This window comes from Argopecten irradians, chromosome 12 (assembly GCF_041381155.1).
Source record: "Argopecten irradians isolate NY chromosome 12, Ai_NY, whole genome shotgun sequence".
Taxonomy (NCBI): Eukaryota; Metazoa; Mollusca; class Bivalvia; order Pectinida; family Pectinidae; genus Argopecten; species Argopecten irradians.
The window spans coordinates 39,537,686-39,555,935 of record NC_091145.1 but is presented as its reverse complement, the minus strand read 5'-3'; the positions used below and the strand labels follow the sequence as shown (position 1 = coordinate 39,555,935).

General features: G+C 38.6%; 1 protein-coding gene and 1 pseudogene across 1 annotated transcript; one reads left to right on the top strand and one right to left on the bottom strand.

Moving 5' to 3' along the window:
* The first annotated feature begins 592 nt into the window (after nt 1-592).
* On the top strand, nt 593-6,134 carry LOC138305134 (uncharacterized). Its single transcript, XM_069245534.1, has 3 exons — nt 593-698; nt 1,330-1,448; nt 4,396-6,134. The coding sequence occupies exons 1-3, from the start codon at nt 623-625 to the stop codon at nt 4,510-4,512; spliced, it is 312 nt and encodes a 103-aa protein (XP_069101635.1). The 5' UTR covers nt 593-622; the 3' UTR covers nt 4,513-6,134.
* On the bottom strand, nt 5,718-14,800 carry LOC138305098 (prostaglandin reductase 1-like; annotated as a pseudogene).
* Nucleotides 14,801-18,250: the final 3,450 nt, after the last annotated feature.

Below are 18,250 nucleotides of genomic sequence, written 5' to 3'. Positions count from 1 at the left end.
AGTCGATATTACTTCAATACGTGTAAAAAGAATAATTATGATGTATGCGTATCACACATTAAAGGCCCACTATTATACCTTTCCGAAACGGTTTTTAATTTTTGAAACGGAAATGTAAAAGATCGATAATTTTGTAGAGTCGCAAAAGTTATTAACTTACTACTATTACTACATTCATCATCATCGTCTGAAAAATTTAACTAAAATAAAGGAAACGTAAATTTTCATAACGCGGGTCGTCTTATGTTTGCCGCCGTCGTCCTAAAACCGTCCGGTAGTTGACTATCACTGCACCAGCGCCAGTAATCATATATTATGCAGGGAATCTTGCATGTGTTTGATATTATTACCTCATCTTAGGACATCGATATGTATTTTCTTATGTTATCAATGTTTTTAAGAAACCTTTACAGTTTGCTTCGGAAAAGTAATGTGTCTTTAATAAAAAAATCATCTATTTCAGCATTTTTCTTTTAATATATTTATTATTTTTAGTTATACCCTGTCTGTGAAACTAGAGAGCTACTTATAGGGTTGGTCTAAGTCTGCTAAAGTAGGATATTTTCTGATGCTTTTATATTTGCAGGTCGGTGGTGATTCGGCAGGTGCTGTGATTTGTCACATGGCGGTTGGTGGACGCGCTGCTTTGTGTGGCGCTATATCATTATATAGCGATGATATACATCGGCCTTCTCAAGGTTAGTAGTCTGCTTTTACACAAATTGCTATGCTAGTTTGAAAAAAATGATTAAGATATAAGTAATGATTGCTCTCACTGTCAACAACGCTATTCGTCAGTGATCCATTCTAACATATAAGAGTTACTTCCCTTCGTTTGACTGCTCCGTCAGTGCAGTGACGGTGTTAAAGGAAGGGAAGTAACGCTGATAGATCAGAATAATAGTAATGATACATACCATCTTCCCCAATGTCGTACTTGAAGCTATGTACCCCTGTACGACACATCGACTTTTCTCAGTGTAAGTGGATCTGTGTATAGTGGTGATACTGACCATTACTCCTGAAGTCAGTACAGTCCTATCCGAATACAGTCACACTGATATTCTCATGATCATAAGAGCCAGAAATATCCTTGTCTAGTGACATATAAACCTTCTATCTCAAGGCCTTTAACACATGTATAGTGATGATTAAGGTCATTCATGTAGAGGGATAATTCAGACATCATTTCCCAATGTCGGTATACCTTCTTTCCTGTGAAGCGACGATATATATATTTCCTTCACAAAATGATCCCTGACATTTTCCACATTATAGGTCCTGTAATATATACTTATAAACTTGTTTTATTATGTTTTTCCAATACAGGTTTGTCTATATACCGAGCTATAGTAGCCAAACAGCTAACCGTCCAGGGCTTCAATGTACTTAACTGGTTTAGCAGCTGGCACGAGGCGTACCGGGCTCTGTATGATCTAGTTCTAGAGGTAAGGCGGATTAACTGGTTCAGCAGCTGGCACGAGGCGTACCGGGCCCTGTATGATCTAGTTCTAGAGGTAAGGAGGATTAACTGGTTCAGCAGCTGGCACGAGGCGTACCGGGCCCTGTATGATCTAGTTCTAGAGGTAAGGAGGATTAACTGGTTCAGCAGCTGACACGAGGCGTACCGGGCCCTGTATGATCTAGTTCTAGAGGTAAGGAGGATTAACGGGTTCAGCAGCTGGCACGAGGCGTACCGGGCCCTGTATGATCTAGTTCTAGAGGTAAGGAGGATTAACTGGTTCAGCAGCTGGCACGAGGCGTACCGGGCTCTGTATGATCTAGTTCTAGAGGTTAGGAGGATTAACTGGTTAAGCAGCTGGCACGAGGCGTACCGGGCTCTGTATGATCTAGTTCTAGAGGTAAGGAGGATTAACTGGTTCAGCAGCTGGCACGAGGCGTACCGGGCCCTGTATGATCTAGTTCTAGAGGTAAGGAGGATTAACTGGTTCAGCAGCTGACACGAGACGTACCGGGCCCTGTATGATCTAGTTCTAGAGGTAAGGAGGATTAACGGGTTCAGCAGCTGGCACGAGGCGTACCGGGCCCTGTATGATCTAGTTCTAGAGGTAAGGAGGATTAACTGGTTCAGCAGCTGGCACGAGGCGTAACGGGCTCTGTATGATCTAGTTCTAGAGGTTAGGAGGATTAACTGGTTAAGCAGCTGGCACGAGGCGTACCGGGCTCTGTATGATCTAGTTCTAGAGGTAAGGAGGATTAACTGGTTCAGCAGCTGGCACGAGGCGTACCGGACCCTGTATGATATAGTTCTAGAGGTTAGGAGGATTAAATGGTTCAGCAGCTATCACGAGGCATACCGGACCCTGTATGATCCAGTTCTAGAGGTAAGGAGGATTAAATGGTTCAGCAGATAGCACGAGGCGTACCGGGCCCTGTATGATCTAGTTCTAGAGGTAAGGAGGATTAACTGGTTCAGCAGCTGGCACGAGGCGTACCGGGCCCTGTATGATCTAGTTCTAGAGGTAAGGAGGATTAAATGGTTCAGCAGCTGGCACGAGGCGTACCGGACCCTGTATGATCTAGTTCTAGAGGTAAGGAGGATTAAATGGTTCAGCAGATAGCACGAGGCGTACCGGGCCCTGTATGATCTAGTTCTAGAGGTAAGGAGGATTAACTGTTCAACAGCTGGCACGAGGCGTACCGGGCTCTGTATGATCTAGTTCTAGAGGTAAGGAGGATTAACTGGTTCAGCAGCTGGCACGAGGCGTACCGGGCCCTGTATGATCTCGTTCTAGAGGTAAGGAGGATTAACTGGTTCAGCAGCTGACACGAGGCGTACCGGGCCTTGTATGATCTCGTTCTAGAGGTAAGGAGGATTAACTGGTTCAGCAGCTGACGCGAGGCGTACCGGGCCCTGTATTATATAGTTCTAGAGGTAAGGAGGATTAACTGGTTCAGCAGCTGACACGAGGCGTACCGGGCCTTGTATGATCTCGTTCTAGAGGTAAAGAGGATTAACTGGTTCAGCAGCTGGCACGAGGCGTACCGGGCCCTGTATGATCTCGTTCTAGAGGTAAGGAGGATTAACTGGTTCAGCAGCTGGCACGAGGCGTACCGGGACCTGTATGATCTCGTTCTAGAGGTAAGGAGGATTAACTGGTTCAGCAGCTGGCACGAGGCGTACCGGGCCTTGTATGATCTCTTTCTAGAGGTAAGGAGGATTAACTGGTTCAGCAGCTGGCACGAGGCGTACCGGGCCCTGTTTGATCTAGTTCTAGAGGTAAGGAGGATTAACTGGTTCAGCAGCTGGCACGAGGCGTACCGGGCCCTGTATGATCTCGTTCTAGAGGTAAGGAGGATTAACTGGTTAAGCAGCTGGCACGAGGCGTACCGGGCTCTGTATGAATTAGTTCTAGAGGTAAGGAGGATTAACTGGTTCAGCAGCTGGCACGAGGCGTACCGGGCTCTGTATGATCTAGTTCTAGAGGTAAGGAGGATTAACTGGTTCAGCAGCTGGCACGAGGCGTACCGGGCTCTGTATGATCTAGTTCAAGAGATAAGGAGGATTAACTGGTTCAGCAGGTGGCACGAGGCGTACCGGTCTCTGTATGATCTTGTTCTAAAGGTAAGGAAGATTAACTGGTTCAGCAGCTGGCACGAGGCGTACCGGACCCTGTATGATCTAGTTCTAAAGGAAAGGAAGATTAACTGGTTCAGCAGCTGGCAAGAGGCGTACCGGACCCTGTATGATCTAGTTCTAAAGGTAAGGAAGATTAACTGGTTCAGCAGCTGGCAAGAGGCGTACCGGACCCTGTATGATCTAGTTCTAAAGGAAAGGAAGATTAACTGGTTCAGCAGCTGGCACGAGGCGTACCTGGCTCTGTATGATCTAGTTGTATAGGTAAGGAAGATTAATTGGTTCAGCAGCTGACACGAGGCGTACCGGGCTCTGTATGATCTAGTTCTAAAGGTAAGGAAGATTAACTGGTTCAGCAGCTGGCACGAGGCGTACCTGGCTCTGTATGATCTAGTTCTAGAGGTAAGGAAGATTAACTGGTTCAGCAGCTGGCACGAGGCGTACCGGACCCAGTATAATCTAGTTCTAGAGGTTAGGAGGATATTTTATAACATAATCCGTCTGATATCCAGTAATTTCAGCCCTGTATTTTTATGGCACGAGTGTAATATAATTGAAGCGATTTCCATTGACTTTGCCTAGCAGGAAAGTTATGTCAAAAACAAGACCCGAAAAAAAACCCCTAAGACTCGTTTTAAAAAATCGCATATGAAATGAACACTGATTTAAGACCCTTTCTGTCCACGATCATATTCATTTACGAAATGTTTGTTTTTTTCCAACGCCCATTCTTTACTTTGTAAACATATCAAACAAAGCTGAGCGTACTTTGAACATAAGTATGATCTTTGTTTCAGGGAAAGCTCCGAGGTAAGGAATTGATATACGAAGGATTCGACAAGGTACCGGAGGCATTTCTAAAATTATTTCAAGGAGGGAATTTAGGTAAAATAATTGTAAAAATCAGGGACTGATACAATGTGTATAACAGTACAGTATGTGCGCAGTTATTGGAATAGATGAACATTTTAGAACTTCATTCAGAAAATGTAAATATATGATTAGGAATGGCTGACACCATGGGAAAGTGTGTATTAAACATCTGCTGGATATACTCTTGGCACTAAATATACATTTGTAAGCGTCATTTCGTTTTAGTTGAGATACATGTATGAAACTAATATAAGACTCTTTTTACTCTCTTTTTACAGGATTTTGTGATACCAAGTATTTTTTTCTCTCATACCTCGACGTTTTATTATAATTTTACTACGATGTTTTCCAGCCATTTTGAAATAAATTCGAAACAAACGCGACTGCAGGTCAATTCTCCATACATTAAAATTGCTTAAATAAATCCATCATAGTTTCCGAAAAAAACGAAAAAAATTGTACCCCAAAAATAGGAATGGTCTTGACGTAGCTATGCAATACAGCTTCAGGCCACATGAGTGTGTAGCCCTAGAACAGCCAGTATTACACGTGTAGGTATGAGAGAATACAATATTGTGTATGACATAGTCAACATTTTCCTTGTATAGTATAACCAAGGTTTATTTAATTACCCTGTACAAGGTTAGTATAACCAAGGTTTATTTAATTACCCTGTACAAGGATGTACAATGTTTATTCATGGGTTTTTTCTGCAGTATAAATGCGATTTCAAGCTTTATACGTATACATGAATAAGGTTTGCAAGAGTTCTGTAAGTAAGTCGTCAAATTAGAATTTGATTGCACTCGACATTATCGAAACCTTTAATTTACATTAACAAGGGGAGGTAATCCACAAACAGTGCAATTAAAGTGTCGAAACAGTTTATATGTTTTGCTATGATAAGCACCATTAATACATGTGTTATGAATTACAGCGTAGTTTGTATTATTTGGTATTTTTCCTGAAGCGCTCACATGCAATTCATGAAATGTTATATTAAGTTTCAAAATATTATCTTTTCATGACATTCAATTGAAACATAATTATAACTCCACACATTTGAAGTTTATTTTAAGGTAAGTTTATTTACCAATACAGTATCTAATAATATTAAGACTATTTTTGCCATGCTATATAACAATTAACCAATCAGTATATACAGTAAAATTATCATTTTTCAAACCCAAATCTCAGGATATAGTCTTTTTCCATAACAAATTTCCGTTCTCAACATATCTTCATGCTAACCATTGAGTCTCATAAATGCCGAAATCATGCTGAGACAACCGATATTAGCACCATCTAACAGCCCAATAAAGGCACTTGGCATATTTTGGAATCCTTTTGTAATACTTTCCTTGCATGTGATATTCCCCTGAAAAGATCATAACATGATCACATGACAATACTAATCAATAACATAGATAGTCTTGAAAAATATATAACTTACATTACTTTTACATCTACAAATACACGTGGTAATAAGGGCAGATAACTCTAATATACTGTAATACGCTGATAGTACTACACATATAACCTAACCTCACATTTGTGTACGATTATTATTTGTCCCATTAAATTGATACTCACTGAGACAGTTGAACTCTCATCTCCTTGATCCACTGTGCCATCGCCGTTTCTCCTTCCTTCCATCTCGCCATCCCTGCATCACACTGAATGCTTGAATCTTCAGTTGCTGTAGGAGCATGATATAGAATGGATATTCACCTTTAAATAACAAAAAAAATATTTTGCCATAATTGATTTTTTTAACATAAAAGGAATCATCCATTTGTGAGATGAATAAAGAATTACATGTATGTATTTATCTCAACTGTTTCACGTGGTCAATTAAAATGTATGAATTGTACTTTATATTTTATACTATAATCGTGTAAAGCTATGATATACCCTAAATCATTTATATTCCAAGTTTAACTGATCGATATACCTAGGTATTATATTTTGTAATTTTTTACTTTAATCCTTCACGTTGACGACGAGGATGCCTCCGCCAACACATAACGTACGTGTCGTCTTTGCGATTCTCTCGCAGGCAACACAAACATCCTCGATACTCCTAGGGGTAATTTCACTGTCGTTATATCCACCCCTGGACTATATTCCTAAGGAAAACGGAAGGTAGTAAATAGAAAAAACAGACCAATGACAGTCCTTCAGGGCGTCCTTTGAATCAATGTCATACAGTCAGCCAAAGTGTACCGTTATACAAGTCTTTTGATGTTCTTCAAAGGATCAAACCGCATACAGCGTTCAGTTTTGCTATGACATATTCCAGGGTGACCATGTCTGCTACATATCGCTGTGATTATAGATAAACTGTACCTTTTGGAGTGTATTGTATGTCGATATGTCCCCACATAGAGCCACTCGTCCATACTGTTTCATTTGTTTTAGTGCTGTTGGAGTGAATTCGCCTCCTACCTACAAAAATAATCATAAAAAATGGAAAACCCTATTCTATCTGAGTATGTTGTCTCAAAATGTGGGTCCATTTTACCAAAAAATTTTGATGATATACTGCAAATTGGCATTAGAGAGGGAAATTCTTTGTTTCTAATATAGAAGAAAACTAAATTATTTTTTTGCGGGAAGGATATTTTTGCGTTTAATTAAGATTAATGAAAAAAAAATCATTTACATATTTTTGAAGTAAAAATCGCGAAATGCCTAACCAGCAATATAACTGATAATATATCATTTACATTGTCGAAGAAACAATCAAATCCATCTGGGGCGGCCGCCTTCAGAGCCTCTGATAGATCCACCTTTTTGTAGTTGAGAACTTCATCCAATCCTAACTCTTTGAGCCATTTGCATTGTTCATCAGTTCCGGCACATCTTACCAATTTACAACCCTGTTTTCATACAATAGCAGATGATTCAATGATTTATGATATTTTGTATAGTAATTGTCGGTTTTAGGGCTTTGCTACCGTAATATTGTATATAGGAAATAAATCATTTTGGTTTAGGTTATAATTTTGTATGTTTGATTTTACTTCTTTCTTCTAGCCAGCTAAAACCCACGTTATTTACCCGTATGTACTATCTATATTACTTTCAATCATAAATCCGTACTTTCCTCACTTGAAAACAAATATTGTTAAAGGTTTTTTTACAACATTTACATTGTATACACTAAGCGTGTCTGTGCGGGTCACCACTCAGTGGAAACCTTGCTTGTTACAAGCATTTCTATTGGTTGAACAATTATGTTATCATTTCATAGCGTTCGTAACGCGTCTCTGATTGACTGAAATAACGGCGCAAGGATTTCATAGGAAAACATCCTCAATAATTTGAAACTAATATATAATAGGAATGAGCTTAAATAGAGTTTTAGGTCATCTGACCCGAAGGTCGTGCGCCCTCCGCCGTGAGCCGTGTGCCGTGCGTAAACTTTTCATTCAAACGACTTCTTCTCAAGAACCAGAAGATCCAGGGTACTGATATTTGGCCTGCAGCATGCTTGGATGAAGGGCTACCAAGTTTGTTCAAATAAATGACCTTGACCTTCATTCAAGGTCACAGGGTCAAATAAGTTAAATTCTTTAAACGACTACTTGAGAATAACTAGGAGGCCTAGAGACCTGATATTGGGCATGTGACACGCTTGGATCCCAGGTTTACGACGCGAAAAAAAAAAAAAAAAAAAAAAAACTAAAAATACTGAAAGGTGGTTTACTTAGCCCTGTATCCCATTTCCAGAAAAGGGGGTGATTAATTGTAAAATGATCTGAACACCACAAAAATCATCCGATCTGAATATGTTTTAGCTTACATTGAAGACAATTCCTTACTAATCACTATTGTATATGATATGATGGGATTATGGGCGAATTTTATTTCAAATCGAAAGTTGAATTACGAGGATTCGTGTAAAAATCGTTAGTCGGAAAGTACGCGCTACATCCTCAGGTCACGATTCCCTAATGAGGACAGACCGAATAAAATCGCCATCCATTCAACGAATGCAACCCTTGAAGTGCAGATCCTCAATATAAACTCACTTATAAAAATCCCTTAGCGATCCACACGCTCCGTTTATTGTTTATTGTCATGCAGAACAGATGATCACCGATCTCGGTCATTTTTCGTCTGTCGTCTCCGATTTGATACAAGCTCTCTGATTGGTCCACTCGCTCCTAGGAGTCAATCAGAGAGCTTGTATCAAATCGGAGACGACAGACGAAAAATGACCGAGATCGGTGATCATCTGTTCTGCATGTCAATAAATGGAGCATAATTGTGCCTTCTTGTTTGCCATTAACTAAAACAAATAAACCAAGCAATACAATGTCACGTGCAATACAAACCAAGCAATACAATGACACATGTATTACAACCCAAGCAATACAATTACACGTGCATTACAAGCAAAGCAATGCAATTACACATGTATTACAAACCGAGCAATACAATAACACGTACATTACAATACAAGCAATACAATTACATGTGTATTACAAACCGAGCAATGCATTTACACGTGTATTTCAAAACAATCAATACGATTACACATATATTACAAACCGAGCAATACAATTACACATGTATTAAAAACCGAGCAATACAATTACACATGTATTACAAACCGAGCAATACAATTACACGTGTATTACAAACCGAGCAATACAATTACACATGTACTAAAAACCGAGCAATACAATGTCACGTGCATTACAAACCAAGAAATACAATTAACATATGTATTACAAAACAAGCAATACAATTACACGTGTATTACAAACCGAGCAATACAATTACACGTGCATTACAAACCAAGCAATACAATTACACATGTATTACAAACCGAGCAGTACAATTTCACGTGCATTACAAACCAAACAATACAATTACACATGTATTACAAACCGAGCAATACAATTACACGTGTATTACAAACCGAGCAATACAATTTTACGTGCATCACAAAACAAGCAATACAATTGCACATGAATTACAAAACAAGCAATACAATTACAAATGTATTACAAACCGAGCAATACAATTACAAATGTATTACAAACCGAGCAATACAATGTCACGTGCATTAAGAACCAAGCAATATAATTTCAACATGCATTGCAACCCAAACAATACAATTACACGTACTTTGCAAACCAAGCAATACAATTACATATGTATTAAAAACCGAGTAAAACAATTACACGTGTATTACAAACCGATCAATACAATTACACATGTATTACAAACCAAGCAATACAATTTCACGTGCATTACAAACTAAACAATACAATTACACATGTATTACAAAACAAGCTATACAATTACACATGAATTACAAACCATGAAATACAATTACACGTGTATTACCAACAAGATAGTCAAAACTTACCCCGTCATCCCCATGGTACCAAGTGCTAATGATAAGGGAAGATCACCTAAATCTGGCATCGGTCCGATCCCCTGAAGCTGAACATTTGTAATAAGGGTGTGACTGCGCCATCTAACAAATGTACGGACGACGCAATCTATGGGATAATAGGCGTTCTTACTGGCAATTACTCTGTTACATCCATATTTATGTATTTAACTATCTTACTATGGAATCCATGGTCTATATTGATGTCAGAGCTTTAAAGGACATTGCGCGCTAGCGCATTATGAAATGATTGTCTGCAAATCTCTGGCATATATATAGACTAAAGATTCCATAGGAACATAGTTTAATACTTATATTTACATTATTAACTCATATTGGGTGCGTTAAAATTGTTAAAGTTAGACCAGAAAAACCGTTTATCAACGGTGATTTAATCAACAAGATGGAACAGCTATTTTGATGTGATCAGTTGGCGCCATAACGGTCACGTTTTTCGGTGTCAGTTATATCCTCATAGACTTCGCTTTGCTTTTTTTTAAAGATAGTAGAGCTGACGCGCTTGTTTTTAGATGTGTAAAGCTGTAGAAGCGGACTCATCATTCGAATTTATTACTGATCATTTTGGACTTACTTTGAGATCTGTTTCCTGGGCATACATTTGCCGGGCACCAACATTCCCGTCTCAGCTATCCTGTAAGGAAAGGTACCATGGTTGCGGTGTGATCAATTGATAGAAATGGTCCGGAGTCATCATCATTTGTGACCTTAACTATTTATTGTGTGAAAATCAAAGCAAAAGGTAAAAGTAAATGCGGAAGGATGAAAATGTCCTGGCATCATTAACTATCGTTTTGAATACGCTTAGCTGGTGCAGTTCTTACTACGTGTTTCTAAAGCGTTTAGTATTTCTTATACAGGTTTCGGTTACCTTTTGACACAATAATTGTTTTCTTTGCTATATACGGATGAAACAGTATGTTGTATGGTTGTGAAGTATAAAACTCGTATGCCAAAAGAACTGTAGAAGAGTTAGAATGAACACAGTGATATGGGTATAGTCGTTGTATAGGTCATCCTAAAACGTCCTCCTCATAAGTGACTGTTCAATGCTTAGGATCGTTTGATTTATGGGGAGAGGTGGAAAGACGGAACTTATTGTTCTGGAACAAATTGTGTATTGGTGGTGCTAATTTTTGATGGAAAACATTTTTATTTCATGTACTAGACAATGTCGATTGTTGGAATGCAACACTTCAAGTACTCAAATAGGATTTCTTCCTCTTGTATATAGAATATTTATTAAATTCAACATAGATTTTTAAAATAATGACTATATCTTAAATGTATTTGTGCCACCAGCGATGTGCTGGAAACATTTCATTAACAGGTTTTTATATGAATTTTATTTTTTTAAGATGGAATGAAACGCTGAGAGATGGTGATGAAATTATAAGATATAACGTCATCCACTGTAATCCTGGAGTAAATCCTGTATTATTAGTAAGTCAAATACAAACCTGTCGTCAGTATTTATGGGATTTAATAGAATTATTTAAATATTCGATATCATGTGTGACTGAAGTCGTACAATGTAAGCTTTGTGGTAAAACAAGTAGTGATAATTTTATGCATTTTATAATAGAATATCCACGGTTATATTCATAACTCGTTATAGAGTAATGGATAGCGAGGTGAATACGATAGAGGTTATGTACAGTTTTCAAATATAAGTATTGAAGAACAATGTTGTTTTTTACTTAGTGATCGTTCATTTTTTACCCGAGTTGCATAATAACGACTCTCGAGTTTCTTCACGAACCCCCCTTGTATATTCGATAATCCAAAATACAAATATTTCTATTCCATGGCCACATATTCGTTTTTTAAACATAGCAAGCCTGGGGTTTTACAACATTTTGTGACCCTCGAGTAGAACATCGTTTATGCTTCATATCCACATATGAAAGAGTCTTTGTACAGAGTTTTAAATATTACATTGCATTGATTGACCACCACTTGCAAAGCAAACAAACAGCCAACCTTATTCAGGATCTTCATTCGGCAAGTATTTTGTACGTATTACACTGTACCATAAGGTGGGTATTTTGTCCTGGCCTAGCTGCCTTCTAAACCCGTCGTAAGCTATGGTAAATTGATATATATCAGAAATAGAACCGGACCTAAGACACTACCTTGTGGTACACCACTAGTCACATCTACTAGTCCAGAAGTTTCACCATGAATAACAACTCGTTGTTGTAAGTTGAATAAGAAGTCTTCTATCCACTGCAGTATTTTCCAGTAAAAACCTAACCCAAAAGTTCTTGAAGTAGATGTTTATGAGGAATTTTATCAAAGGCTTTACTGAAGTCAATATAGATTGAGTCGATCGATATAGCTTCCTTTGTCTATGGCTTATGCCAGTGTTCAAGGACTTCCATCATGTCAATAGTACAGGATTTACCAGATCTGAAGTCACGTTGATGTTTTGTAAAGAGATGATTCCTGTCCATATGATCTACAAGCTTGTCCCTAATCATTCTTTCGAGAATTGTTCCTGGGATTAAGGTCAGACTTATTGGACGATAGTTCTCCACTTTATTGGGATTCCCACTCTAATGTAAAGGAGTCACATTTGCAATTCGCCAATTGTCTGGAATGTTCCCTTTATCTAGCGATTTCCTGAATATAATTTCCAAAGGTTGTGATATTTCATTTGAAGTTTAACAAGAAGTTTAAGGTGGAAGATGTCAGGTCCTGGGGATTTATTTAAGCATTAAACTATCTTCCTATGGCATCTATGGTCTATATAGATGCCAGAGCTTTGTAGACAATCTTCATAATGCGTGCTAGAGGGCCTTCAAACACTGTAGCATATATTAAGAGTATTTGGTTCTGAGTTGGAAATATCAGTTTATTGATGAAAAGCTTCCTTTTATTTGACTGTAAAAAGTTAAAGAACAATTGCTCATCAGTCAACTGTATGAATCTCTAATTTTAACATTTATTGACGATGATATTCAAGTTGTAACTCTGATTTTAACATTTATGCATACAATTATATATTACTTGTCAACATGTATAAAACTAACATTACATTCCGGAAATATCATTCAAATTTAATTTAAATTCAAAACTGTAGAGAGAGGTTTTTGTGGCAATCCGGCAAAGTGTACAATCATACATTAAATATACAAGAATGTTACTAATATCTGCATATGTAACCAATTCAAGTTATTACAGCAATCGCCTAAATATAGTCAGATACTAGTGTACAGAAACCTGTAAATGTTAGCAAATACAACCTCGTTGATACATTTTAATTTTTACTATCTAATAGTACAAAACATATTTTAACTCATCATATATGTTTCTGAATACATGGATATATGATTTTGATGGAAATTAATGCTTGTAAAATAATGTGAGTTTAATATATCCATGTTTATTGATGAGGATATTCAGGCCCTGACTCTGACGAATGTCCATGTTTATTGACGAGGATATTCAGGTTCTAACTCTGATAAATGTCCACGTTTATTGACGAGGATATTAAGACTGTAACTCTGACAAATGTCCATGTTTACTGACGAGGATATTTAGGCTGTAACTCTGACAAAAGACCATGTTTATTGACGAGTAAATTCAGGCTGTAACTCTGACAAATGTCCATGTTTACTGACGAGGATATTTAGGCTGTAACTCTGACAAAAGTCCATGTTTATGACGAGGATATTCAGGCTGTAACTCTGACAAAATGTCCATGTTTACTGACGAGGATATTCAGGCTGTAACTCTGACAAAAGTCCATGTTTACTGACGAGGATATTCAGGCTCTAACCCTGACAAAAGTTCATGTTTACTGACGAGGATATTCAGGCTCTAACCCTGACAAAAGTTCCATGTTTACTGACGAGATATTCAGCTGTAAACTCGGACAAAGCCATGTTTACTGACGAGTAAATTCAGGCTGTAACTCTGACAAATGTCCATGTTTACTGACGAGGATATTCAGGCTGTAACCCTGACAAAAGTTCATGTTTACTGACGAGGATATTCAGGCTGTAACTCTGACAAATGTCCATGTTTACTGACGAGTATATTCAGGCTGTAACTCTGACAAAAGTCCATGTTTACTGACGAGGATATTCAGGCTGTAACCCTGACAAAAGTCCATGTTTATTGACGAGGATATTCAGGCTGTAACTCTGACAAATGTCCATGTTTACTGAAGAGATATTCAGGCTGTAACTCCTGACAAATGTCCATGTTTACTGACGAGGATATTCAGGCTGTAACTCTGACAAATGTCCCATGTTTACTGACGAGTAAATTCAGGCTGTAACTCTGACAAATGTCCATGTTTACTGACGAGGATATTCAGGCTGTAACTCTGACAAAAGTCCATGTTTACTGACGAGGATATTCAGGCTGTAACTCTGACAAATGTCCATGTTTACTGACGAGGATATTCAGGCTGTAACTCTGACAAAAGTCCATGTTTACTGACGAGTAAATTCAGGCTGTAACTCTGACAAATGTCCATGTTTACTGACGAGGATATTCAGGCTCTAACCCTGACAAATGTTCATGTTTATGACGAGATATTCAGGCTGTAACTCTGACAAATGCCCATGTTTACTGACGAGGAAATTCAGGCTGTAACTCTGACAAAAGTCCATGTTTACTGACGAGGATATTCAGGCTGTAACTCTGACAAAAGTCCATGTTTATTGACGAGGATATTCAGGCTGTAACCCTGACAAATTCCATGTTTACTTGACGAGGATATTCAGGCTGTAACTCTGACAAATGTCCATGTTTATTGACGAGGATTTCAGGCTGTACTCTGACAAATGTCCACGTTTATTGATAGGATATTCAGGCTGAAACTCTGACAAATTTCCATGTTTATTGACGAGGATTTCAGGCCTGTAACTCTGACAAATGTCCATGTTTATTGACGAGGAGATTTAGGCTGTAACTCTGACAAAATCCATGTTTATTGATGAGGATATTCAGGCTGTAACTCTGACAAAAGTCCATGTTTATTGACGAGGATATTCAGGCTGTAACTCTGACAAATGTCCATGTTTATTGACGAGGATATTCAGGCTGTAACTCTGACAAATGTCCACGTTTATTGATGAGGATATTCAGGCTGTAACTGTGACAAAAGTCCATGTTTATTGACGAGATATTCAGGCTGTAACTCTGACAAAAGCCATGTTTATTGACGAGGATATTCAGGCTGTAACTCTGACAAAAGTTTCCATGTTTACTGACGACGAGAGTAAATTCAGGCTGTAACTTTGACAAAAGTTCATGTTTACTGACGAGGATATTCAGGCTGTAACCCTGACAAAAGTCCATGTTTAACTTACGAGGATATTCAGGCTGTAACTCTAATAAATGTCCATGTTTATTGACGAGGATATTCAGGCTGTACCTCCGACAAATGTCGACGTTCATTGATAAGGATATTCAGGCTCTAACCCTGACAAATGTTCAAGTTTATTGACGAGATATTCAGGCTAACTCTGACAAATGTGTTTACTGACGAGGAAATCAGGCTGTAACTCTGACAAAATGCCCATGTTTACTGACGAGGAAATCAGGCTGTAACTCTGACAAAAGTCCATGTTTACTGACGAGGATATTCAGGCTGTAACTCTGACAAATGTCCATGTTTATTGACGAGGATAATCAGGCTGTAACTCTGACAAATGTCCATGTTTACTGACGAGGATATTCAGGCTGTAACTCTGACAAATGTCCATGTTTACTGACGAGGATATTCAGGCTGTAACTCTGACAAAAGTCCATGTTTACTTGACGAGGATATTCAGGCTGTAACCTCTGACAAAGAGTCCATGTTTACTGACGAGGATATTCAGGCTGTAATCCTGACAAAAGTCCATGTTTACTGACGAGGATATTCAGGCTGTAACCCTGACAAAATGTCCATGTTTACTGACGAGTATAATTCAGGCTGTAACTCTGACAAATGTCCATGTTTACTGACGAGTAAATTCAGGCTGTAACTCTGACAAAAGTTCATGTTTACTGACGAGGATATTCAGGCTGTAACCCTGACAAATGTCCATGTTTACTGACGAGGATATTCAGGCTGTAACTCTGACAAAAGTCCATGTTTACTTGACGAGGATATTCAGGCTGTAACTCTGACAAAAGTCCATGTTTATTGACGAGGATATTCAGGCTGTAACTCTGACAAATGTCACGTTTATTGACGAGGATATTCAGGCTCTAACTCTGACAAATGTTCCATGTTTACTGACGAAGATAATCAGGCTGTAACTCTGACAAAAGTCCATGTTTTACTGACGAGGATATTCAGGCTGTAACTCTGACAAAAGTTCATGTTTACTGACGAGGATATTCAGGCTGTAACTCTGACAAAAGTCCATGTTTACTGACGAGGAAATTTAGGCTGTAACTCTGACAAAAGTTCCATGTTTACTGACGAGGATATTCAGGCTGTAACTCTGACAAAAGTCCATGTTTACTGACGAGGATATTCAGGCTGTAACTCTGACAAAAGTCCATGTTTACTGACGAGGATATTCAGGCTGTAACTCTGACAAAAGTCCATGTTTACTTGACGAGGATATTCAGGCTGTACTCTGACAAATGTCCATGTTTACTGACGAGGATATTCAGGCCCTAACCCTGACAAATGTCCATGTTTACTTGACGAGGATATTCAGGCTGTAACTCTGACAAATGCCCATGTTTACTGACGAGGATATTCAGGCTGTAACTCTGACAAAAGTCCATGTTTTACTGACGAGGATATTCAGGCTGTAACTCTGACAAAAGTCCATGTTTACTGACGAGGATATTCAGGCTGTAACTCTGACAAAAGTCCATGTTTACTGACGAGGATATTCAGGCTGTAACTCTGACAAAAGTCCATGTTTATTGACGAGGATATTCAGGCTGTAACTCCGACAAAATGTCCATGTTTATTGACGAGGATATTCAGGCTGTAACTCTGACAAATGTTCATGTTTACTGACGAGGATATTCAGGCTGTAACTCTGACAAAAGTTCATGTTTACTGACGAGGATATTCAGGCTGTAACTCTGACAAAAGTCCATGTTTACTGACGAGGATATTCAGCTGTAACTCTGACAAAATGTCCATGTTTATTGAACGAGGATATTCAGGTACTGTAACTCTGACAAAATGTCCATGTTTATTGACGAGGATATTCAGGCTGTAACTCTGACAAATGTCCACGTTTATTGACGAGGATATTCAGGCTCTAACTCTGACAAATGTTCAAGTTTATTGACGAGGATATTCAGGCTTTAACTCTGACAAATGTCCATGTTTACTGACGAGGATATTCAGGCTGTAACTCTGACAAAAGTCCATGTTTACCAACGAGGATATTCAGGCTGTAATCCTGACAAAAGTGCATGTTTACTGACGAGGATATCCAGGCTGTTACCCTGAACAAATGTCCATGTTTATGACGAGGAAATTCAGGCTGTAACTCTGACAAAAGTCCATGTTTACTGACGAGGATATTCAGGCTGTAACTCTGACAAAAGTCCATGTTTACTGACGAGGATATTCAGGCTGTAAACTCTGACAAATGTCCATGTTTATTGACGAGGATATTCAGGCTCTAACTCTGACAAAAGTCCATGTTTACTTGACGAGGATATTCAGGCTGTAACTCTGACAAAAGTCCATGTTTACTGACGAGGATATTCAGGCTGTAACTCTGACAAATTTCCACGTTTACTGACGAGGATATTCAGGCTGTGACTCTGACAAAAGTCCATGTTTATTGACGAGGATATTCAGGCTGTAACTCTGACAAAAGTCCATGTTTACTGACGAGGATATTCAGGCTGTAACTCTGACAAATTTCCATGTTTATTGACGAGGATATTCAGGCTGTAACTCTGACAAAAGTGTCCATGTTTATGACGAGGATATTCAGGCTGTAACTCTGACAAAAGTCCATTCATGTTTATTGACGAGGATATTCAGGCTGTAACTCTGACAAAAGTCCATGTTTATTGACGAGGATATTCAGGCTGTAACTCTGACAAAAGTCCATGTTTATTGACGAGGATATTCAGGCTGTAACTCTGACAAATGTCCATGTTTATTGACGAGGATATTCAGGCTGTAACTCTGACAAATGTCCATGTTTACTGACGAGGATATTCAGGCTGTAACTCTGACAAATGTTCCATGTTTACTGACGAGGATATTCAGGCTGTAACTCTGACAAAAGTGTCCATGTTTATTGACGAGGATATTCAGGCTGTAACTCTGACAAAAGTCCATGTTTATTGACGAGGATATTCAGGCTGTAACTCTGACAAAAGTCCATGTTTATTGACGAGGATATTCAGGC